At 39.1% G+C, this 25,531-nt stretch overlaps 1 protein-coding gene across 4 annotated transcripts in view; it reads right to left on the bottom strand.

The window, feature by feature from the left end:
• Window positions 1–25,531, bottom strand: part of CCSER1 (coiled-coil serine rich protein 1) — a 1,227,777-nt gene that overhangs the window by 509,760 nt on the left and 692,486 nt on the right. Inside the window, exon 10 of one of the 4 annotated variants that reach the window (XM_053923201.1) lies at window positions 1,760–2,678. The exons of the other annotated variants lie outside the window; for them this stretch is intronic. Coding sequence (XP_053779176.1) covers window positions 2,502–2,678 — 177 coding nt within the window. The 3' untranslated portion in view covers window positions 1,760–2,501. Of the gene's footprint in view, window positions 1–1,759; window positions 2,679–25,531 lie in introns of those variants that run through there. 4 annotated transcript variants of the gene reach the window in all.

Here is a 25,531-nt window from a genome sequence, read left to right as displayed (position 1 = left end):
AAATAAAAAAGAGCTCTGCTATGTGGAATTCAGATAATTTAGATTTGTTTTGGAATTGTAAAGTATTAGGAACCCAATGGGATTGGGTCCCATGAGTTATTGAAAGTAATTATGTCTTTGACAAACAGTTGCAGTACGAGTCACCACCTTAAAATACTTTCCTGCTCTTAAGAAGAGATTTTTGCCTCTCATTTCCTTATTTTCCTTTTGTATAAGGAATGAGAGCTGCTTTATATTTGTTTCCCAAAGTGGATTATTTATCTGCCTCCAAGTAAAGCTTCTTCATTTGTTATTTCTGTTCTGTCTTACCCCAGCCCTTCAGCTACTCAGACTCAGTCACAGTTCTGTCTTTCATTAATCTTGTTCTTCCCCATGAATGTCAAACTCATCTCAGACCTACATATTTATGAGTGGTGATCCCCCTCCAACTCTCCCAGCTGAACAGCAGACTTGTTCTCAGGGGAGACAGAAAGACTAGGGAGTGCACAGTACTTGTATCTTCTTGGGCCCAACTCTCAGCGTTTCTGATTTAGCCCACAAATCTGGGACCTGCAGGAAGCACTTCATCTGTTTCTGAGTTAGGAGCAACCTGCACACGCTTTCCAGAAACATTCCCCAAAGTGAGGAGTACTCCCTGCAAGCCTGAGTCTGATAAAGCAGCCAGAGCTGCTAGTGAAATCACTGGCAGCATTAAGAGCTATATCATATCCAGATCAACAAAGGTAAGTTTCCATACCCTTCAATGGCCACCTCAAGAATAGCGACCATAGAGATCCATATCAAGGTCTATGGGAAGACATCCTACACAGCCTACATATGCTGTACCTCCTACACAGTATGCCTCCCATAAATCATTAACAGCCTCTTTGTGAGTATGTTGCAGAAGCTGGCCATTCTGGATCCTGCCTGGGCCTGGAGCAGCTTGCTGATGCTGACCAGTTCCTGAAAACCGACATTGAAGATCTACGCTGGGACCAGCAAGCACACTGCCTGCCCATCCACAGTCTTCTCTCCCTGATGTCTTTGTTCTGCTCTCCCTCTCCTTCCTGATAAAAGCCCTGACTGCAATGAGATTTTAAGTTGGGCTTTGGGACAAGAGATCCCTGTCTTTTCAGGTGGCCAGCACTCGAATAAAACGCCTTTCCTTCTCACCAGTTTGGCTTTGGTTGTGGCAGACAGCCGGACCTGCATGAGGTTACAAAATCACAAAATGGTCTATGGACTTGTACCAAATTAGCAGGAAAATGTCATTATTTGTTTACTGTAGTGGGCTCTAACTTCCCATGTTTTATCAAAGTTTTAAATTTTAAGTTAAAGTGCTAACATCAAATGAAAATATGTGAGAGTTGCAAAAATGAAAATAAAATTAGCCATCAAACCTATCATATTAAAAATACTTGCAGTTTACATTAAAAAACAAATATAAGTAAAATATCACTAGTGCCCCTTTTATAACACAGTAGCATAATATCAGAAATATCATTTTGTCATTTTCTTTCATCAGATAAAAATATGGTAACACCAGTCATAATGTTTACTTGAACATAATTGAAATTCTCTGCTGGCATTGCAGACTGATATGACTCCCAAGAAAGTTAAACTGGCAAGATATGGAGAAAAAGTCAAAATCATGCCATATGAACTAATGAATACATCAAAACAAGGACTTTAAGTTGGTTATCTTTATTTCAACCCATAAAAATGTGGATTTTAATTCTGATTTTATGCCAGATACCTTCTTCTAACAATTTCTTTTAAAATATTGGCAAAATTGTGAAAATTAAGCAACTATGAATATTTCAAACACTAGGAAAATTAAACCTTATAAAATTTATGTTAATAAATTATATTCTATTTGTAACAATGATTCTGCTATGGAAGTACTTATCAGACTTTTCTTCTGGCATGCCACTGATACCAGCATGGTACTGAGAGCACAGGGGAGGGGCCCTGAGGCAGCCCAGAGAGGCTTCGGTCCCCGGGGGAACAAGCTAGTGGCAGCAACACATTACCCCACTAACCACCCCGGGGTAACAGCACATGACTACAGATTCCCTGACCCCAGGCAGAGACACAGCAGGAAGAAGTCATTGGGGGAGGGAGGTCTGTGAAAGGCTAGTGAAATGTTTAGACAAAGGAAAAGCCCTCCTACCCGCTTCCAGTTCCTGATGGGAGGGGAAACCACAGGTCACAGCAGCATGTGTTCCATAAAGGTTAGCATGGCAGCAGGGAGAGGGGCAGACCTGCCAGTCTAGCCTGCAAAAAGAATGGGATTGGCTGGGGTGCTGGACACTTCCATAGCACATGAAAGTTTGTGCTGGGAGATTTAACACAGGGAAGGAAGAAACACATCCCTTCTTCATCTACCCCTTGCTTGCCCTGTGCAGGCTGGCTCTCACTGAGGCTGAGTAGTGCTGCTGGGCAATGTCCCGGGACAAGTGCATCAGTGGTGGTCTGTAGGATGTTGTGGCATCTTCCACTTCTGTGCAGATGGCCCTGGATCACATCCTCTTCCTCCTCTGGGACGCTTGGCATGGATGGGCAGGCCAGGGCCTTTGCAGACTGGGGCTCTGGAAGTCATGTGGCCAGGCGGCGGGCCCTGAGCCCCGATAAGGAGAAGCGGTGGCTGTGGCAGGAGGTGTGGGCTGTGCATGCAGACTCCGGAAAGGATCCTGAGGCTTGACAGTAATAGGGAAAGAAGGTAAGCTGTTTGGAGGACGGCTCAGCTGCAGCCTGTGGTTTCCCAAAAGGATGGTATTTTAAATGGGAGGAGGAACTCTGGGCACAGTCCTGGATTGGTCTGGAAAGGGTGGCAGGGCTTTTTTCTGGGTGTTCTAGAGGGGGTGGGCTCTGAGGCAGAAGCCTGTCATTCTTCCAAAATTACGTAGTTTTTGAATAAAAGACTCCATTTTTTTTCACCAGACCTCTGCCTCTGGAGTTTGCCTATGGGCAGTGGGCAGCAGAACCCCATTTCTGTTTGGTAATACCATTACGAGTAAAAGAGAATACACTTGCATCCCACAGATCTATGGGACAAAGCACAGTGCTGTAACCTAAGCAAACATACCATATTTTTCGGACTATAAGATACACCGCACCGTAAGACACACCTAGGTTTTAGAGGAGGAAAATAGGAAAAGAAAAACCCACTCCACCCCCCACCCCCACCCCCCAGTGAGCCAGGTACGCTACATTTGGACTATAAGATGTACCCCCATTTTCCTCCCAAATTTGGGGGGGAAGTGCATCTTATAGTCCAAAAAACATGGTATTTTTAAGTCTAGTGTTAAAGATAAAAATACCCAGATAATTTTAGACAATAATACATGTTTAATAAAAAAATGATAAATGCCTTTTTCTCTGAAATTATCTAGCAACTTTAATAATCTTGAATACCAGCCACTTGGTAAAAGAAGTATGTATATATTTAAGAAACTAGCCAGCATTTAGTCTCAGAGCACTGAGGAAAGTTATATTCCAAAATAATTTACTTAGGTATTAAACTATTGAATATTTTTAACCAATTTTTTTGTAAGTGCTTAAAATTCAGCCCTGTAGAAGAGGCAGGTCTCGAACAAGAGAAAGGGTCACTAGGTGGTGACACATTGGCACTCGTGTACTAAAGAGGTCCCAGCCTTTGAAACCGGCAGAACCATCCTTCCCCCTGGGCCTGTGGGTGAACTGGCAGTTTTGCAGATCTTTGAATTGCCTTGGGGTCATCATTTCTTTTCTTTTTGAAAATTCTTAAATAATGAGGCATTTTCACTGGCAAACAGCCCTTTATCTGGACCTGTGCAATCCACAGTGTCTGACAGCCTTCCTTCACTATATCCATCTCCGACCCCTTCAGTTCAAACTGGCAGGGCCTCTTCTGCCATAATCCCATGACCTCTTTCTCTGCCCAGTGATAGGTCAGCCACATCTTTGGTGTTCTCAGGGCATACGATTGCATTTTTTTTGCAATATGAAGAAGCTGAGAACTTTTCAAATATTTAATTTTTGGTTCCTTTTTTGCTTAACAATTCCTTCTTGAATTTATCTCTCTCCTCTCACCTTTTACCACAAGAATTCAGGGGACACAACCTGCACCTTCAGCATTTTGTTTAGAAGTCACTTCACCTAAATATCCAATTTCATCATTTTACCTATCATGAAACACAAGAACACACTTTAGCCAATTTTTTTGCCACTTTGTAACATGGGTCATCTTTTCTCCATTATCCAATAATGTTGGGGACCACTCTGTGTGGTTTTGGAGACTGCAGCCCCACGAGAGCAGGCTCTGAAAGGGACTATAAGTCTCCCTGGAAAAAACGCAGGTGGCAGACAAGACCCAACTCTAACACCGAGGGTTCCCGTGGTAATCAGGCCTGATAAATACATTGGATCCTCTGAAGCTTGCTCTGCTTTGTTTTATACAGCCCTGGTGATATAAACCGGATGTTTAAGTTCAAGGCATAAGGAGTAAACTCCTCATCTCATGAAACACGTCTTAAAGACCCTCTGCCTTCAGCGTGACTAACAGACCCTGACCTATGACAGATCTCTGTGTTCCTTCAATTGTCATCTATAGATAATACCTGTTTTGTATGACTATAGCCTTTTTGACCTTGATCAATGAACTATGCATATATGATGTATACACCTACACATACCATTCCCAATAAAGCCATTTGGGAGAAGGACTCAGGGCATTCTCCACTAGAGGGAATCACCACCCCCTTTCCCGCTGGACAGCAAGATTGTACCTGGGATGATTTATTTACCATCTGCAGTGGACGGGAGGATTCTGCTGGATGGAGTTCCTCCCACACAATTATATATTTCTGTTTTCTGTTTGAGAACTCACCAGTATGATATTTAACACCCATGGTTCTACAAATATTTTGTTCTTGATTATGTATATGTTCTCTAAGAAGACAGTGGCTTTATTTCCAGCTTTCCTCTTTCCTTTCTAAGACTTCACCAGAATCGTATTTCATGACCATGTTTCTATCAACAGTCCCTTTATGACAATCCAGACGCTGTCTAGCATGCACATCAAAATTCCTCCAGCCTCTCTACCCACTACCTAGTTCCTAAGTGATTTCTACATTTTCAGGTATTTGTTAACGACAGTCTGTCAAGCTAATACAATATGCAGTATATATAGTTCCCATGTCTAAGAGGCTAGTCTAGTCTGTGGCCGAGCCTTTATCTAAGACCAACCCAAACTTGATGGTCGACTCAGTGTCTCAGATTTTAGGATGTGCTCAGGCCATGTGGTTTGGTGACCGACTAGGCTCCTCTCTAGGGGCGATGACCTCTGCTAGCAACTTTTTTTTGTTTCCCCAGATGAAAAACATCCTCAAAGGGTAATGTTTTGCCAATGTGAAAGAGGTGAAGCAAAAAATGGCAGCAGCACTAAAAGACATCAAAATCAGTAAGTTCAAAACTGTTCTGAGCCGTGGAAAAAACATCTCAATAGGTGCATTGTATCAAATGAAGAGGACTTTGAAGGTGACTGAAGTTTAAACATGCAAGAATAAATAAATTTTTTTATAAATGAATTCTGGAGCTTTGGGAGTCCCCTGTCATATTATTCTATCACTGCTATAATGAGTTACTGCAAATTTAGTGGCTTAAAAGCATACACATTTATTTGGGTTTTGCAGGTTAGATGACTGACAGGAGTTTCATTGGGTTAAAATCAAGGTGTTGGAAACACCTTTCATTTCTGGAAGTTCTGAGGAGGGTCTGTTTTCTTGCCTTCTCTAGCTGCTTGAGGCCATTCATAGCTCTTACCCTGAGCAGAAACCTAGACATTATACTTATGAAAAATGACATAAATAGAGTCATTTCAAAATGCAATCAAAGCCATCATCCCAGAGAAATTGCCTTGTACAGCTTACTCCTCAAACCTTTGAAATGTTTGAACTGGGAAAATAACCTTTAGACTGGACCAAACTAACATTATATTCCAAATAACTGTTTGTAAAGCTAACAGGAAAGCAGACACCCTGACTCTCAGGGCTGCAAATCGAGAACATTCTTTAGAATTAGCACCACCATGTGTAGGTAAAGAATAATGTAGTTTATTTGGAACCTATAGATATTCCTCCTTTGGCTTATTAGCACCAATAGAAATTCCTTCCTCCTATTCATGGAATTATTTCCCTTCTTTTCTCATAAATACCTCTTGCCTTCTCCTCATAATTGAAATACTATGTTCCTGCCTGTATCGGGGCCTCCCAGAATTGCAATGCTTTTGGTCCCACACTCGTTGCCTCTCACTTTGGCTTTTTTATTATTAGGTTAACAGAAGGCAAAAATAATATTCACTCAGAATGGGCTGACTGATTTCCTTACACTACTACTGTAGACTCATCACAAAAACTTTTGAATAAAAAAATAATTTCTACACTAAATGCATTGGTTATGCTATAATATTTTTGCTATCATAGATATACATATGGCTCCTACTAATTTTCTGTTACTGTTGATTGAACAAGTTATATATATATATATATATATATAACATGTATATATATAATGTATATATATAATGAGTATAGATAATGTATGTATACATATGCACACACAGCACATTCCTAAAATATAATTGGGTGGCCACTGGGTTGCGGAAGGAAAAATTAGGCTAGGCAGTGCCTAAAAATTTTATCAGTTAAATAGAAATGAACAGCAAAATAGAGACATGTCTTCAGATAAAGTTATACTCTAAAAAAATATACTTATTGCTAGTAATGACAGTCTACAAATACTCTTTCACTGGAAAGAAATGGCATATCGGAGAGCTAAGGTCAGTGCATGGATATTTCAGGGAGGCTGAGCAATGTACTGGTGTTGGAGACAGACTTGATGTCGGGTGGCACTTCTGCCCGTGTTGGCTGTGTGATCTTGGGAAAGTGGCACGAACCCCTTTGCATGGTTGTCTCCTTACCTTTAAAACAGAGGTCATGGACAGTGGTTTTCTTTTATTTAATTTTGCCTTCCAGTGTCCATCTCCACATTCTTTAATGAACATATTTTGATATTTCTGTCAACTAATTTCCCCTTTTACTCTATGTGGTTCCAAGCGATCTGACATCACTCCATTCCAGGAAACCCTGATTCGGTTAAACTGGCGGCATACTCCACCTTCCCCATTACAGTGTGTGGTTCCAGGAGGGTACACAGGGCGTCTGGAAAGACATTTGCTCAGACTTCTTGGAATGAATCCTTTCTGCATTTTCAGTATTTTGAAGGTGTGAGTTTGTTTTCTCTGTAACTAAAACCATCTTGCAACCAAGAGGAGAGAATGTAACAAGCTAACGGCAGCCACTACCAGGAGCCTCCCTGGACAGTGAAGAGCCAGGAGACATGTCTTTGCCCATGTGGGCCCAGAATGAAGTTATGCTACAAGCCCCTTGTTTAAGCTCGGTCAATCTCAATTTTCTGGAAGTTGCAAAAGGATATTGTAGAACTAATGTACTTGGCACATGGCGCTCTGTCAATAATATACACCTCAGGGTAACTAGCGTGTGATCGGCTTACGCTACAGAAAGAGTTTTGGTGACTTCCACTAACAGCAATTCTCCTCCAGCATGCCTTTAACTTTAATGTAACCCAGAAAGTACTTATTCATTTATTTATTAACTCAGCTGATATTAAGGAATCTATTATGAACAAGGCAGTGTACCCAGGACTGTCAGATATACTGACAAGTATAATAATGTTTACTTCAGTACTGTAGCTGATAATAAGGAGAGAAACCATTACTTTAGCAAAATAAATTACTTGTAATCTACCAAGGAGACAAGGATTTTAAAAACTGTATAAACAGTGTGATTATGTGCCAAACAGTAGTACCCAGGCAAATGAGTAGCATAGAAGATCCACTAAAGAATAGTACATAGTAAAATGAAATATATTCTAGACAAAAATGCTGGGGTATTCACTTTTACTAGCTAATAGTTTAAAAACTAAATATGTGAGAAAAGAGTGTCTAATAGCGCAAATACACAATTTCTTTTCCCTTCCCTTTAGTCCTTTTGTTTTGCTTTATGACATTTGTTACTTCTTCCCTAAATTATTTTGGGTTGTTAATCTTGCTTGAATATGCAACAGCTTGCTATACTAGGGTCCTTTGGACTCTGTGTCAGAGGAAAACAGTGTTAAAACAGGGGTCTTCAATGATTTCTAACAATGAACACTTCTGGAGGGAGTTCAAGAAAAATTTATGCAGGGTCACAGAATTTCTGTGATCGAAGAGACTTTGGGGGCCATATAGCCACATCTCTAGATTATTATTTACAGTGAATTTCACAGAACAACAGGTAGAGTTATTGAAAACAATTTCTTTAGTATGTACAGAAAAAATAAGATTAGGCTGTGGAATTAGAGTTATGGAAACATGTTTTATAGACAGAGACTAATGTGTAAATAATCTTTAAAAAATGGCATGAGATGCCTCTACAAAAATCTGATACTGTAATAACAGATTATTTTTATCCAAGGGCAAAAGTGGAATTCAAACATCTCTACACCTTTCTTGCTTTTATTTTAAAATACTCCCAACTGTTAAAAGATTATGAGAGTGATTTGTGAAAGAATGTGCTTGGGTCTCTGTGTTGGAGGTGGGGGCTGGATAAATATGCAAAGCATAAGTCATCTGCTGACTAGTAATGAGAGGGAACGAGGAGAGGGTGACTGATGGAGGTCACGGAAACCCGAGGAGATGCACTTAGATACACTTCTGTGAGTTTGAATTGTGTTCTCAGCCTGAGGGTGGGAGTGAATGTGGGTCCAATGGTCTGCTCCCAAGGACTCTGCTCATCGTTTGTTTTTTGTTTTGCTTTGTTTTGGCTCTAGGGTCTCAAGCCTCTGGAACCTATTATAGAAGTCTTAATAGAGGAGATTTTTTTCTTGCTCTTTTCAGCTTCTTAGGTTCAAAATAATGACTCTCTTTTCTCCTTTGTGGGAACACCTGTTAGTCGAATTTTACTTTCCTTTCAGATAGCACTTTGCTTATTTCAGGTACTTTTATTTAAGTGTGTTGTAATTTATTACATTTTGTAGAACTTTTTCTATGTTGCCATTTACTTGTTCAAACATGGAAGAGCAATTGCCCACCTTCTTCCTCCTACTATCCCCAAATCTGGCATCCTATAATGTATCTCTCATTGGCCCCAGATTAAGCCGTGGTCCAAATCTCCAATTATACCCTGAGAAGTAATATTGAAACTATCCTGTAAATGTATGCTAATTGCTAAAGACAGAATGGTTTTAATCCCCACAAATTGATATATTAAGATTCTAATCCCCAGGGTAATGGTATTTGGAGATGGGGCCTTTGAGAGATAATTAGGTTTACATGAGGTCTTTTCAGTGTCCTCCGGAGAAGGCGAAGAGCCCAGACCTCCTTCCATCTCCACCTTCTGCAATCCAGGAAGAGGGCCCATACCAGACACCAAATCTGCCAGAACCAGTACCTTGGACTTCCCAGCCTCCAGATCTGTGAGAAATAAATGTTTATTGTCTAAGCCACCCAGCTTATAATATTTTATCATAGCAAGCTCAAGTTGGACTAAGGCACTCATTTAAAAAATCTATTTAAAAAACCACATGGGTTTCTATACAGTCTCTCTAAGGCATAACTGTCTAACCGTGGGCCAGTTCTCAATGGTTAAAAATTATGCGAAGGTGAAGGAAGACAGAAAAAACCCAAGCCCAAATCTAGTCTGTATTATTTATTAGTTTTGGGACTGTGATGAAATTGTTTTACTTCTCTGAGCCTTAGTTAATGCATCTCTAAAACTTGTTTACAGCATCCACAAGGTCAAGGGGATTTATTGTATGTGCTGTCTCACTGATCTCTGTGATTGCAGGGGCTCATCTCTCTGGCTTGCTTGAAAGTTCCCCGCTCCTTCATAGCTTGGGCAGATCCTCTCGTAAGTCTGAGTTCCCGACAGAACAACATCCTTCCCAGGTAGAAGCAAACTGTTTCCAGTTTAAGTGTTCTTTAAAGTATCATTGTGTGCCTGCATGTGACAGGACTCTTCCAGGTCACTGGTATTCATCAGTTCATAAAATAGAAGGAAAAAAATAAAGCCCTGACTTTGTCATGATTTAATCTTATATTTAGTTACTTCCTCTCTTAGTGGCTCCCAGGTACAAACCTTATGGTTGCTTTAAGGAATAAATGCAATAATCTTTGCAATGTTGAACCTATGAACCATCACTATGTGGACTCATTTTCTCCATGTAAAAACGCCTGTTTCATTTTAGAAATTATTCAACTTCATTATCTATGTATGGACTGTCTTCATTTGGGTTTCCTTAGAAGCAGACCCTGATAAAAGGATTTGAGCACAATAGACTATTTGGGAGGTGGTACAAGGAAACATCATCAGAGAGAACAGAGGTGACCCAGAGAGGAAAAAGACACAAATACAGGCCGAATTATCAAACATATTACTGATTGGGACAATTGCAGTTTAATCTCGCCAGGAAACTCCAGGTGCAAGTATGGAAAGCCCATCTCAGAGCTAAATTATTTACCCACAAGCTTCTGTTAAGCAATTGTTTAAGAGCTTCCCATAGAGGGAATTAATTCCCTGGTGCTTTGCATCTACTGTGCAGCCCTCAGGCAATGGTGCAGGCCATTGGGATTTAGGCCCAGAAATGGTAATTTATCAAGGGGATCTGCATAGGCTACCCAAAGTGTGTGGTACATGAATCTTATATAACACTTCTTGGAAGGAAAGAGTAACTGTTACAGTTAGAATGTTAGCTCCTTAATGTAGATCCAGGTCAAATTTGCTCTGGAATTCAGAATGAGATCTGACTTATCATTCTATTTGCTCCAGGAATTCATCCTGGCATTCTCTCTGTCTAGTTAGCATAGGCTTCCAGCCATTCCCCTTCATCTATCCTTATATCCCTTGCCGTCAGCCGGCTTCTTTCACCCCACCCCTCCACATTCCCTTTATCATGTAACCACAATATCACAGCAAACTCTGTCGGCTCAATCCCTAAACATTCGTAGTTTGTGACTTCATGTCACCTCAGCACAGCTACCTAGTATTTCAGTAGCATGCTTAACTAGTCTCTCTGCTTCCACTCTTGACCCCCTGGTTTGTTATTTGCCAAGAAGTCAAAGTTATCTTGTAACATTATAAGTCAAATCATATTCTTGTATTCAAAACTGTCTTCTCTCACTGATTACAAAGGTTTCTTGATCTGTACATTCGTACAACCTTTAAATGCTTACCTCCCACACGCTTCCCCTTGCCCAGGCCAGTGCAGCACGCGGGCTCTATGCTGTTCACGTGGGGCACACTCTTGTCTCGTAGCCTCCAAATTTCTTCCTTGTTTCTCCACATATTGACAAGGGGCAGTAGCTGGTGGGCTCAGGACTGTTCCCCGACAGACTGATTTAGAGGCTGTGTCACCAGTTGCAGCACGAGGCCCTGAGGGCCCCTGTTCTCCTTTAAGTCAGGTCTCTGATCGAGTGTCACCCCTGCAGAAATGACTTTCCTGACCATTCTGTCTAAACTAGTGCCCACTGCTATTCTTCATCTCCTCACTAAACTTTATTTTTATAGCTCTTTACACTATCTTCATATTTATACCAATTTATCATTATTATTTTCAATTTTAGTTTCACTGCTTGAACATAAGCTCCATGTAGGAAGGTACTCAGACAGGTTAGCAAGAAGCTGGGAAAATTTCTGGGCAAGTGGAATGGGGAAACTGGACAAGAAAATTAAACAAGGCCAAACAGTTTGAGCAAATTACATCCAGCTGGTGAATTGCAAGACCATATGTATCTCCCCTAACCAAGGACACTGAGAGAAATGGTTTATACCTCCTCTCCCTAACCGGAGAATAAATACATAGCTTTGCTGGCCATGCTAAGGCAAACAGGAGAAATAACACTGGGAAAAGGGAGCCAGCTTGAGAAGAGGCTGCTCGACTCCCCCTTCAGCTCCCTCTCCCAAGAGAAACAGCATGGCTGTGCTCCCCCTAGGAATTTTCCCCTTCTGAGTGCCCATGTTTCCCCTATAAAAACTTGCTTCTGAAAGCTCACGCACGATAAAGTGGATGTTAGGATTTTTACCTGCCACCTTCTCAGATTGCTGGCCTCTTATATTAATAAAAGTGCAATTATAATCCAATCCCTGTCTCTTCTTTTTGTCTGAGCAGTGAGTGACAGACAGCACGAGCTCCAGACTTGGTTGCCCTCTGGTTTCAGTACTTTATCTGCTTTGCTCGCTGTTATATCCTCAGCACCTAGAACGGTGTTATATCAGTCAGCATATGTCAAGTCATGCCTCATTAACAAAAACAACTCCAACATTTCATGGCTTAACAGGATGAGAGTCTCTCTCACCACAGTCTACAAGGCGATGCGAATCATACAGGCTAAATGGATGCCCAATTTGCCACATCCTTCAGGATCACTCTGACTTTTAAATCTACTCAGGAGCAACAGCAGTCATGACTCCCACTCACATTTTATTGGCCAAAGCAAGTCGCATGGGAGAGGCCAGAAAAGAGTAATGTCAAATGTCATTATGATAGTTTCAATAACCACTACAGTATTTAGCTCACATTAATAACCAATTAGTATTTACAGAATGAACAAAAATGGAATTTTTGTAACATCTTCCTAGGAATATAGGTAAATACATTACATTGAAATTATAAGATATTTTAGTAGATAAGCTCCACAAGAATAGGATTTTATCTGTTCTACTCAGATCCCTAGCACCAGAATACTCAATACATAAGACTTCAATAACCCTTTGATGCATAATTAATAATTAGGGCAACTTGGTGAGTGCACAAGTGTCCAACTGGCTATACTTTCAGAGACAAAAATTTAAAATATTTATGTATACATGACACATATACACAAAGTTTTAAAATACCGACACACAGATGTGAATAAGAAAGCATTTATAACTTCTCATTTCACATAGGAAAGTATAATCTAGGAATATGGAAAGAATCATGTTTATGTTAGGATGCTTAAAAGTAGTTGTGTGTTGTTGGTTTACTCTCCCAGAATATATTTATGATTCTATTGATATAATTATGAAGGCAACACTGTTTTTGATAAGCATAATATTTAAATACATATTTTGTGACAGTAAAAATGTCCTTATAAAATGGGAAACTGGACTAAAAGAACAGTTCTTGAAGTGAAATCTTTTAAGAGTTGACATTTGTCACAGAAGCTTTCTGAAGACCATCACATCAACAGTTCTCATCAATGGTTTCTTTACAAACCACGCGTGTGAAATAGGGAAGCTTCACATTTCCCTGGGGAATGTCTTCAACCTGACAGCCAAGGAGGAAGGTTGATAACAGTCTGTAGATCCTCATCGCGAAGCTAATTGGAAGATCACAATTTCAGTCTTGCTCTAACTCATTTTTGCTCGGTGTAAAGAATTATTTATTACTTTCATATTGAGAAGCTATATTAGAAAATTTAGCACATACCTTAAATCTAAACTACATTATTATAACATAAATATATTAATTAGCTGAAGATTTAATGAATCAATAAAAAAGAAAATAATAGACATTCTGGAGAGACCAACTCCTGAGAGGTAAGTTCTAAGGGGCGGATTAGGATCTAATTGTGCATGTTGACTGCAAACTGTTACCTACAGACAGCATTTGTTGAGAGCTTCCTAACTGTCCAGTGTTGCTCTAGGCACTTACATCCTATCAGGTTAATAAATAAGGACAATGCAATTATTATTCTATTACCAATGAGGAAGCTAAGGTATAAGTGATTAAGTGACTTGCTGGAATACCCAAAACCAGCCACTGTTGGGGCTCAGGCCTGTGGCCACACAGTTTGGTTTCAGAACCTGTGTGCTGGGCCGCCTGCCACACTGCGGCTAGTGCATTCCCTGAAAGGGCAGTTCATGTAAATATGAACTTACACATTTACAGTTAAATACGTAAGACATCCTGCCACACAGTCAGCATCAGATCCAAGCTTCCTGTTTTATATACAGGTTGCAGATATTGGAAATCCTAGTACATATATATGTATTGTATATGTGACTCATCAATTACCTATCACTGAATGCCTGTTTTGTACATAACAGTAGGTGGGGCATTGGAAAGGAATTGAGAATGTTATCTAACTAAAGAGATATCATAAAAATAAAAATGACATTTAACTGAATCACTAGAATTCCTTAATAAATCTATTATCTATCAAAATGTACACCAATGATGATTGAGAAAATGTAGCTGCCCATTAACTAATAAACAAGAAGTGGGAAATATATATATATTATATGTTAATATATACTAATATTATATATTAATTATATATCATTGATATATTTATGTTTATGTATAAATAAATTATTACAATACAAAATCATAAATAAGTACTATAACAGGCACATTCAAGTTATAAGAAAGCAGGATAAGGACTCTTCACAGAGGAAGTACCTTTGAGCTAAATCTTGAAGAATGAATCAGAGTACACTAGACAGAGAATTAAATGTACACATATACATATATAATATGCCTACATATATATCTACATATAGATGCAAGTAGACATATATGTAGTTCCTTCTCTGTCCAGTGTGCATTCCTTTATATCTGTCTATAAGTAGATGGATGTATCCACTTATATCTATTCAATTTATAGGTATATAATTTGCAATTAAGTAGATACATACAAGCCCATTAATTTAAATATATAGTATAGAAAATAATCAACATGTGGATTTATAATGTAATATAGTAAGTCCTCAACTTTGTCAATAGGTTCTAAAACTTTAAACAAAACAAGGTATAAGAAAACCAATGTACCATAGGCTAATTGATACAAACAAGAGCTAAGTTCCTATGGCATTTCATCAATGATACCATGAAATGACTCTGAGTGAAATGGTGTTATTTGAAAATCTGCTGTAGGAATATAAATGTGTCAGGGTCTGCTTTTAGCTGCAAACATCAGAAAATATAATTCAACAGTAACTTAAGCAAATTAGGGATTCAATGTTTATCCCTTAAGAAGTCTGGAGGTAGGAGGCTCAGGGCTGGAACAGTCCCCGAAATGATAGAGGTCCAGGTGCTCTCCCTCTGCTAAGCCTTCCTTAGCATGGGGCTTCAGCTTCATTTGTAGGCTTGTGGTCACAAAGTGGCTGTTTCACCTCCAGCACTGAATTTTCATACCAGGCATAAAGTAGGGAAGGACAAAAGAACAAAAAAGAATAACAGAAAAAAGGTGGCTGTCCTAAAAGACTAACCCGTTTTAGAGAAGTTTCTTGGAAGCCTTCCCGCTGAGACTTCATTCAGCACCACTGCCCCCTGCACCTTCACCGCACATAAAGAAAAACCTGTTATTCCTGTAGTAATACCTGGAAATTGAAAGGTGAGACCCTGAATCTTGTCTTTTGCTATTACTTTATGTTCTATCATCTGTAATGTACGTTGCTTTACTATACATTGCTTGCTTAAACATTATATATTTCAAATGCTCATTACCAAGTCCTACCTTTATTCCAGATGTAATGTGATTATATTTAGTTTGAAATATTAGCTATATGGCTCATTGAGGTACAGTCTGAGAACCAAGTTCAAGGGCATATAAATATTCATGATTTCAACTACTCCTTATTTTACTGTCATATTGAATTTGACTATAGATATTGCAATTTAAAAATTAAGTCACTATAGTCAAAATAATATTCTTTCATTTCCTTGTTTAAATAGAACATTAAATACAGAAGTGGCAAGTTCTTATTCACAGTTTTGTGTATGATTTGGCAACAGCCATCATTTCAGCTTTATAACAAAGGAGAAATCAGTAATTTTGCTCTCATCCAATGCTTACTTGTATTTTACCATTTTTACCTTTCATCATTAGTAAGGATTTTTTTTTTACATTGGCAGCATAATTGAAAGGTTGAGGGAATGTAAATGCTGCAGAATCCTCAGAGATTTGGCAAGGCCCAGGGCGTATTCCTGGCTCCACGGCTCACTCAGCTGTATTACTACACAGAGTACTGAACCACTCCAGTTCCCAGCATCTTCTCAAATGGGCACAAAGCCCTTCCCTCAGGGTTGTGAGAACTGAATGAAAATTCTCAGCGCAGAAAAATTGCTCAGTGAACAAGGGGCTTTAAACAATGATTTTTCTGAAAGGAGGTTATCTAAGCACCGTGAGAACAGGCATGTATCGCATAAAGAGGTTTTGGTTAACTGCTCACAGACTGAAGAAACGAGAGCAGTCCCGTAAGACTGTAATGGAGCTGAGAAATTCCTATCGCCTAGAGATGCAGCCATCACAGTCTCGTAGCGCGACCATTACTCACTTGTTCGTGGTGCTGCTGGGTGAACACACCTTCTGCACCGCTCGTCGTACAAACATGCAGCACATAGTTCTGTTCAGTGCATAATACTTGACGTGATAACAAATGACTATGTTACTGGCTTGTGTATTTAATATACGTTATTGTTATTTTAGAGTATAATTTTTCTACTTGTAGGAAAAGTTTGCTGAAAAAAACCATATGCCATGTTACTCCAGCAGCTGCCTCCTGCATCTCATGTTTACTATGTCTCTTAATTGAATCATTTTTTTCATGCTTGATTTAATCTTGTGCTGTTTTGCACAGCAACATGCTGTGCAGGTTCGTAGCCTGGGGCAATCTGCCCTGCCACATGGCCCACGTGCGCGGTAGCCTACACCGTCTCGGCTTGTGTAAGTGCGCTCACTCTCTGGTGTTCGCACGATGGCAAAACTGCCCAATGGCGCATTCTCAAAATGTTTCTCTGTCATTAGCAGCACGTGACTGTATTGAATCTTTTCTGCTCTTTATTTATTTTTTCTGTCAGTGCCATCAGGCTAATGAAGAATAAGCAATCAATCCAAATTAATTAATTTATCAATCATTATCTTTCAGACCAGTCAAATGAACTGATTGAGATAATTCTATATTATATTGCTATTAAGGCCTATTATGTACATTCTGGTCTTTTATAATGGCAGCAATTTTCTACTATGCTCGGTAGTAATTCAGCAAAGATACATGTTAGAATTTTATAAGTGTAAGTGTTCTAATTTACAATTTAAATGGAAATTTAATAAATACTGTTTTTAAATCAAATTTGCATAATCTGTCAATAATTTCTAATCCATTTGTAAAGTGTTAGTACTTAACATATAAAACCTTACATTAATATTCTGATATTCATTTGAAACAGAATTTTTTTTTCTTTGGCCAGATTGTTCCATTTTCTGTAAGTTTCATACATGTATACTTATTAGCACATCTAATATAGTTATACACATTTATATGCAGCTACATCCTCCATTCATAATGTTAAAAAGCTAAAAGATGGATCAGATGACATAATGGTTGATCTTCTATGGTCGCTGAATTGAACCACAGTTGCTATCTCATGCTATGTATGTTTAAAGACACACACACACACACACACACACACACACATACATGAAAGGGATAAGCCAGAAGGCTAGAAGGTCTATACTAGAATTCAAATCAGCTAACACATACTGGATAGGTAAAGGAGAATCAGAACATGGCTACTAGGAAAGCGGATACTAAATAGGGACACAAGATGGTAGGTAAGCAATTTGAATTTAGGAGACCCAGGAATACCACAAAACAAATGGGATAAAGTAGAACCTAGAGACTGGTACTGTTGAGACAACTCTGAGCTTGTCCAAGCACCACAGCCAACAGAGCGGATGGCATAGCAGGCTGTAAGTCAACACTGGCTCCATTTCCTATGTGGGCACAGGGTCTAGGGACAAGATTAGTTGTGGGTGCTAGCAACGAAGGCACAGCAGTAAGTAGAAGATACAATTTGAGAAGCAGGTTGTATGGTAGTTAAGGGTATGGACTCTGAGTCATATTCCATGGATTACTTCACCTATAAAATGAGGATAACAATACTTCCTATATTAAGGTGGTATATAAGTATTTTGTAACTTCACAGAAACCTCTAGACCCAGCCTAGTCTAATAGTTAATTGTTAAGAAGAGGGATGTAGTTCCAACTCCTGTAGCAAGGAGTCAAGTCAGAACACCAAGTACAGTGGTTCTATCAGCAGAACTAGAACTCTGGGCTGAAGGCAAGTGAAGCTTTGACATTGAATCAAAATAAAAGGCCAGGGGTCAGCGGCGAGGCATTTGTTCACAGGAAGATGGCAAAGAAGGAAGACAATACTAAACTCATCTAGACTGGGGGTAGGCTGAGAGGGGTGCAGATTAGACAAATCTGCTTCCCATGTTAGTCCAAGTTGGCTTAGGAATTGAAATGCAATTAAGGTTTCGGGTATAGGGTATCCCTGAGCCTAATGTCGTAGACTGGGTAAGGGTGGCAGATAAAGACTGATACGGTACCAGCATGTGGGTAAGGGATCAAATATTTCAACTGCGGGGAATGGAGAGTTGCCACGTTAGAAACAAGGTGTTTTATTTTACTATGTGGTTTCTCTAGAGAACATACTTTTCTTAATGGGTGAATCCATTTCAGAGTGGTGTCTAATTTTCATCTCTGTATTCTTGAACTGTGCTTCTCAGTGTTTTACATATAAAAGCATTAACTAAAATATTTTTAAAAGAATGAAAGAATTAATGAAAACAATGTAAATAGATATACTCCATAAAATATAATTGCAGGTTACTTTTTATTCTAATTTATAGCACTAAATGTCCAATTATTACAAAGAAAAGCTCTTTTCTTATCTTCAAGGAATAGCATATAGGCCATTTTTACTGAGCTCTCATTCTGGAGCACAATTCCAAGACAAGCACAGGAACATCTAATGCTGAAGAAAAAGCTTTGATTAACCTTCTGAACTGGGTTATTAGCCTGAAGCAGACACAGCCAAGTGGAACCGAGGTCCAGTGTACAAAGGCTCTGTATCAAATGGCAAAGTTGAGGTGAAAAGCTAAGGGGTCACAAGCAAGAAGAAAGGGTTTAAGGTCAAGGTTTGGATTGACTAAAGCAGGTAAACAAGATGAATTGCTGTCAAAGAGGGAGAAGAAAAGCCCCAGAGGCAGAATTTAATCAGGAACTTGAGATCTATTCCTTTATTTGATTACGGATTATAGAGGGTGGGGAAAAGTAGGTTTACAGTAGTTCATTTGGAAAATGATACAATAAATAAATAAGAATACAAAAATAAACTCTGTTTCGCATATGCAAGACTGCAAACCTACTTTGCCCTACCTCGTATACGGAAGTCAGAGGTAATGGTATCTAATTTATCTTTGGCATATTATTTAATCCTGTAAAGCCTAGTTTTCTCATAAGAAGTGGGAATACTATTGCTATTTTTAGATAAATGGCCTAAAGACTACAAATTATTTAATACAGTACCTGGTGAAAGTTATTAATGAAAGAAGAAGAGAAGTCAGGTCTGCCACTTAGTAATGACGGTGTGAACTCCAGACCACTTACCCTCTCCGAGTCTCTGGTAATCCACGCCAGTTTACTTGGTGGGTTATTCTTAGCATCGGAGATAATGGGCCCAACATCTGACCAACTGCCTGGCACGGAAGCACTCATTGCTGTTGACTACTATATACCCATCCAGATTCTTAAAAGATCCCTTTGTGCAATGTCACCTCTGGGGTGCTTATCTCAGTTAAGATTCACTACCGAGAGGCTGGTATATTACAAATATGCCTCATAAAATGCGTATGTGAGAGTTTGGATTTTTGTTAGTCAAATACTAACTTTCCTCTTCCCTGCACTTTGGGAAGAATATACTTCCTTCTCCATGGATAGCGGGCTGTCCTCTGAAACTAGCTTTGGTTAAGGAAATAGCAACAAACACAAGACAATAACCATGCAGTTTGACATGGTTCTGCCCTTTGGTGATCTAGCCCAAGAAGAATATGCACGGATGGCCCACATTCCAAGGAAAATGAAGAAACACATGGAGCCTCAGACTGTAATCAAACCCAGGAAACCCCAAGAGACCTGAGACCAGCCATATCCAAACCACAGTTGCATGAGCAAAGAAATAAATGTTGCCATGATGTTTGGGGGAAAGGTATTACACAGTAATACTGTGACAAAAAGATGAACAAAAATGCCTAATAAAATGTTCAAGGAGGGCAGATATGGTGCGGCGTGTTCTTCAGATTCTCTCTGAGAGCCCGCTGTGCGTGGTTGAGGGCATCAGGGTTGGCCATTGGAGTAGGAAGCATGTGTTTGCTATTGTCAGCGTTAGCAGCCAGGATAGTTGGGAGTGAAGAACTAACTCAGGGGATACTACGGCGAAATAAGCAATGACAACAGACAAAGAAAATGGCAAATGTTAAACGTCAACTCCAAAGAAGGTGCTAAAAATTTAACAGTCCATATTCTTTAAAAACAATTTAAGGGAGCAGTTTAAGTACATGGCTTCAGAAAAATAATATAGGTATTGGGAACAGGCAGGCAGATTACTGGGCCTCTCTCCAGCGGAATGCTCTGCTACAGGATGAAGCATTGACTTCGTATTGATGGGGCTGTGTTATAATTCTGGAAGAGCAGATGTTACTGTATAGAATTGACAGTAGAAATGCAAATAATTTCTGAATAGCAAATAACGCCATCAATCTTATTCTAACAATCTTCATTGCCCATAAATACCTATTCAAACGCAATTTGAAAAAATGTTAACATCTCACTGATAATCTTGCTAGTTACTGCATTGAATAAAATCTTTGATAGGCTTTTACTTACATTTGTATGATCCATATTTCTAACTTTTTGAAAATTATACTTTAATAATTTAAATTGGAACAAAAGGATGGAGGCCTACCTCTAATGCTGGCATGTAGGCCAAGGCCACCAAACTGAAGTTCAAGGCTGCATCCCCTCCCCCACAACACACACCCTGCCCAGGGCAGCAGTGCAGGAAAGAAAGAAAAGAAAAAAAAAAAGAAAGAAAGAAAAAAGACAAATAGAGAGACAAGCCAGCTAAAGTTGCTATGCAGGAGATCTTACCCAAGGGGTATGCAGAGAGACCACATGTGACAGAGACAATGGCTACAGCATTTTGGAGAGTGAAAGCTGAGACCTGTTACCCTGCCGTTTTTTAGGCCTTGCAGAAGTTAGAAAGGAGACGGAAATCAGCAGAGAGCTGGCTATCACAGCGCGCTGGTGTGGCAGAGAATGGCAGTTACTTTAATGTGTAGTTACTCTGCCCAGGACCATTTGGAATGTATGTGATGAGAGCTTTCTAAAAAAAAAAAAGACTATTTCTTACTCAGAGATGACTCAGGGGTTTTAATCATTAATAAAACTTGATGCATACCATAAACACATTTTAAAAATATTCTGGAGAGGATTTCACGAAAATGTCCAAGTACACTTCATTAGATGGGTACTGGAGTGTGTGTCCCAAGGTTAATTTAGAAGCTCTCTCAAGTAAGTCAAAGTGCCTCTTCAAACTGGAAGGCATAATTCTCTATTTTTCCCAACTGCATGACCATGGCGTCGCAAGCTCCCTACAGGTGCAAGTTTCAATTAATTTATTATTTACAGGAGCCAAGGCAGAGGTCAAGGTCTTTGACCATTTCATATGTCAATCTGTAATGATCTGTTAGGCTAGGGGTTACCTAAACACCTGAAAGGACACAATGGTTTGACACCTGCGATACTGTCAGTCTAAAAAAATTCTAAACATTACCTTTTTTGGTCATATTTATAGTAATTCCTCTCATTGCTCCCAATTCTTTTTCGTTCCCCATGTTCTCTCCACTTTCTGTGCCTTTGCTATTTTATGTGCCTGTCATTACTTCCCTTGGGTTCACCTTGCTAGTTGCTCAACGTTTTAATTCACCTTCAGTTAGAAACACCAGATGGCCCTGGCTGGTGTGGTTCAGTTGTCTGGGCGACATCCCACAGACCAAAAGGTCACAGGTTTGATTGATTCCAGGTCAGGGCACATGCCTGGCTGCAGGTTCAGAGAGTGCAAGATGCAACTGATCGATGTTTTTCTCTCCCTTTCTCCCTGCCTTCCCCTATCTCTGAAATCAATAAAAGAAAAAAATTAAGTTAAAAAAAAAACACTAGATGGAGTTCTGAATCCATGCTGAGTCTGAAATGTTTGCGTAAGCCAATAGCATATCACTTCTTAAAATGTATTAGTTGTTTATTTATGTGCTTTTCTCCATCAGAAAAGTAACTTTCAGGATTGGTACAAATTAATTTTGTATGGCTCGCAATACAGCATATGCATGGAAAACATAAAAGCTCCTCAACTTTCACTGAATACATCAATGAATAGACAAATGAATAAAGAACAAATTATTTTAGAAATCTGGCCTGACAATCCTGTCTCCACCATCGGGGACTTGTTCAAGAGGTTTCCCTAGTTACTCCTAGCACTCACGTAGTATTTCATATGCAGTATATAATTTTACTCTTGGAAAAATCCTGTGAATTAGATGTTATTCTTTTTTTTATATGAATACATAGAAACTTTGGTATATTAAGTGAGCTGTCCCAGGCCATTGCCATGGGTCTTTCTTAAGCCCAAATCTGGCCTGAAACCATTTACATTATAATGCTTCTGTGGGTTTTGATTTCATTGCCCTTATATAAGGAAAAGATATTTTAGCTGTGGACAAATGTGTAAAATCCTTGGCAATATCCTTAAACACTTTTTTGTTTATAAGAAATTAATTCCACTCATCTCTTATTTGCTGAAATAAGAGATGTTGAACATCTCTTACTGAACATCTGAATATCTATTTACCGAACGTCTCTGGTATAGTTCTGGTGCTGCACACCTTGCGTGAATGAGAGAGACTTCCTGCTCAGGCCAAGACGTCAGAGAGTAAACAAATTCAATGATATATACATAGAAAAATATTAGATGTTGATGAAGTTTATGCATACTATTAAATTTGGTGATCCAAGATGAATTATGTAGCTTCTTTAAACCGAATAACATGAAATGGTCTTTCTGGGCAGGGCATGTGCAAGCTGCGATCTGAATTACAAGAGTCAGAATGGCAAAAAGAAGGAGGGGTGTTTCAGAGGGAGGAAACATCTCATACTAATGCCCTAAGGTGGTGCTTAATTTTTCCAGCAATAGAAGTGAGGCCATCACATGAGGGCAAGAAAAATGAGGGTTGGTTCTGAAGGCAATCAGGAGCCAGATTATAAAAACTATAAATCACATTAAGAATTTTATATTTTAAAATAAGTATGATGACATATCTGTGGCAATACGATGTCTTGGGGAAGTATCTTCTGGGCATAAAAAGCTTTGTCCCAATAAGCTATTCAAAGGTCACTTTCTAAGAGTGCCACAATACCGAAAGGTTAGGAAGCTCTAAAGAGGGTTTACTGCTGGGACTTTGACTTAATGAGGCTTGGAGTTGCAGAAGGACTATACTTGATTGGCCTAATTTCCTTCAATCAATTTGCCTTATTCTGTGAACTAATGTTTGCCCGCTGCAGTCTCTTAGGAGTGATTTTCCGAATCTTGTACCAGAGGTTAAAACCAATACAAACGTGCCACTCTTGAAAAGTGACACCAGCCTTGTGCTTTGCAAGCCCCTGGTATCCTTCTTTCATAAGACACTGAGTGTCTGCCTGAAATCAGGTATTTTTCGAAGTTCAGAGGTATAGCAATAAAAAAATAAAATTCCTTCCTTCCTTGATTTATATTTAAATGGTGAGACAGGACATAAATACATAAAACAATAACACATTAGATGGTGACAATTGCTATGAAAAATTAAGCGAGAAAGAAAAATAGAAAATATGAGCTGAATATTTACAGTATTGCTTAGGTCATGAAAGACTTTAAGAGGTGAGGTACTGAGCATGGCTCGTGTAGTGAAAGATGAGTCTAGGCAGAGGATCACAGGAGCAGAGTGTCCGAGACTGGAGGTGTGTGCGCAAGTACAGACACACCCAGGGCAGTGACAGCTGGGTGGGCCTGCAGGAGGGAGAAAACAAAGCGCTCAGAGAAGCGAATGGGGTGGGAACGAGGCGGGTCAGACTGTGTGAGGACTTTATAATTCGCCCACAGAGAAATGAAAAGTCCCTGGAGAGTTCCGAGCAGCAGCCTCTAACTGTTCCGTTGAGACTACATCAAGGATGAGTTAGGTGTTGGGGGGAAGGAGCACCAGCTACGTTAGGATTGTCAAGGACATACAATATTCAACATTTTATATTTCAAACTTGTTCGCCTTCACATTTTATTTTCAAAATAAATTTTACTCCATTTTCATCAAATATATGCATTCACTATGGAAAAAACAGTAGCCATAAGTAAGAACAGAGAAATCACACAATTTTTCCAACACAGGTAAACACAGTTAAGATAGACTGCTGCACACCTTTGCAGCCCTTTCTCTCCTTAACCCCATCTCTTCGAGGGAGCGTGTGTTTTGATGTCTTCACTGTACAAGTGTAGGCACTCGTACGAAGAATGCCTTCACAGAAATGTTCATTCTGAATGTTACTGCTACTTCAGACACGGGTTACCTCTGCAAAGTAGCAGCTTTTTCAAAAGATTTTACTTATTTATTTTTTAGAGAGAGGGGAAGGGAAGGAGAAAGAGAGGGAGAGAAACATCAATGTGTGGTTGTCCCTCACGTGCCCCCAACTGGGGACCTGGCCCACTGCCCAGGCAAGTGCCCTGACTGGGAACTGAAGCGGCAATCCTTTGGTTTGCAGGACCGTGCTCTATCCACTGAGCTACACCAGCCAGGACCAAAGTAGTAGCTTTTAGAAAAATCAATCACTTTATCACTTAGTAATAATTCTTCTTCATTTTTAAAGAAATTGACCACTTGTCATCTATACACAAAAGTCAATTTCGAAGCCATCATAATAAGTTAAAACTGTTTTTCACATTTCCCTGGGTGAAACTTGTTAAACTAGGATTGCGAAGAAATATTCACATGGAGATCGAGACTATGCATTATTTGTTTTGCATTAGGTATCTGTTTTTATTCAGTTCACACTAAGTGGAAGCTGAAAACACTATTTGTGTGAACATAGAACAATAATATTAAACTAACATTACCAATTTTATGAGATACTTGGGATGAGAACTATGTTAAGAATTCCTTTAAATTCTTGCAATATACTAATGTAGTTATCTATCATAAGATAAAGACCTAGTACAATGCTGAGTATAAATTAAGTATAAATTTAAAATAAAAATTAGTTAAATTATAAATTGGCTAATTTACTGTTGAAATGCAATAAAAAATTTAAAAATGTTAACTACTAAATATATTTACTAGAGTAAATCATCGTTCCAAAGAGAAAAAATAAATATCCAAGTGTTATCCAGTTCTTTAGAATCCTTTCTTTTGAAGCATGCAAAATATATTTTATGCTGCAAGTACAGAATTAAAATGTTACATATTAAATAAGTAACATATAATATCATAGAATGTAATTCTTTTGAATTGGGTCTATAAAATGTACCTCTAAAGGTACAAAATGTTATAAAATTATGACTGGCTCAGTGAAAGTACATATCAATAAAAATCAACAAAATTGAC

The sequence above is a fragment of the Desmodus rotundus genome, chromosome 4, assembly GCF_022682495.2.
Source record: "Desmodus rotundus isolate HL8 chromosome 4, HLdesRot8A.1, whole genome shotgun sequence".
Classification (NCBI taxonomy): domain Eukaryota; kingdom Metazoa; phylum Chordata; class Mammalia; order Chiroptera; family Phyllostomidae; genus Desmodus; species Desmodus rotundus.
Note: the sequence above shows the minus strand (reverse complement) of the source record. Positions and strands in the feature narration are given on the sequence as shown.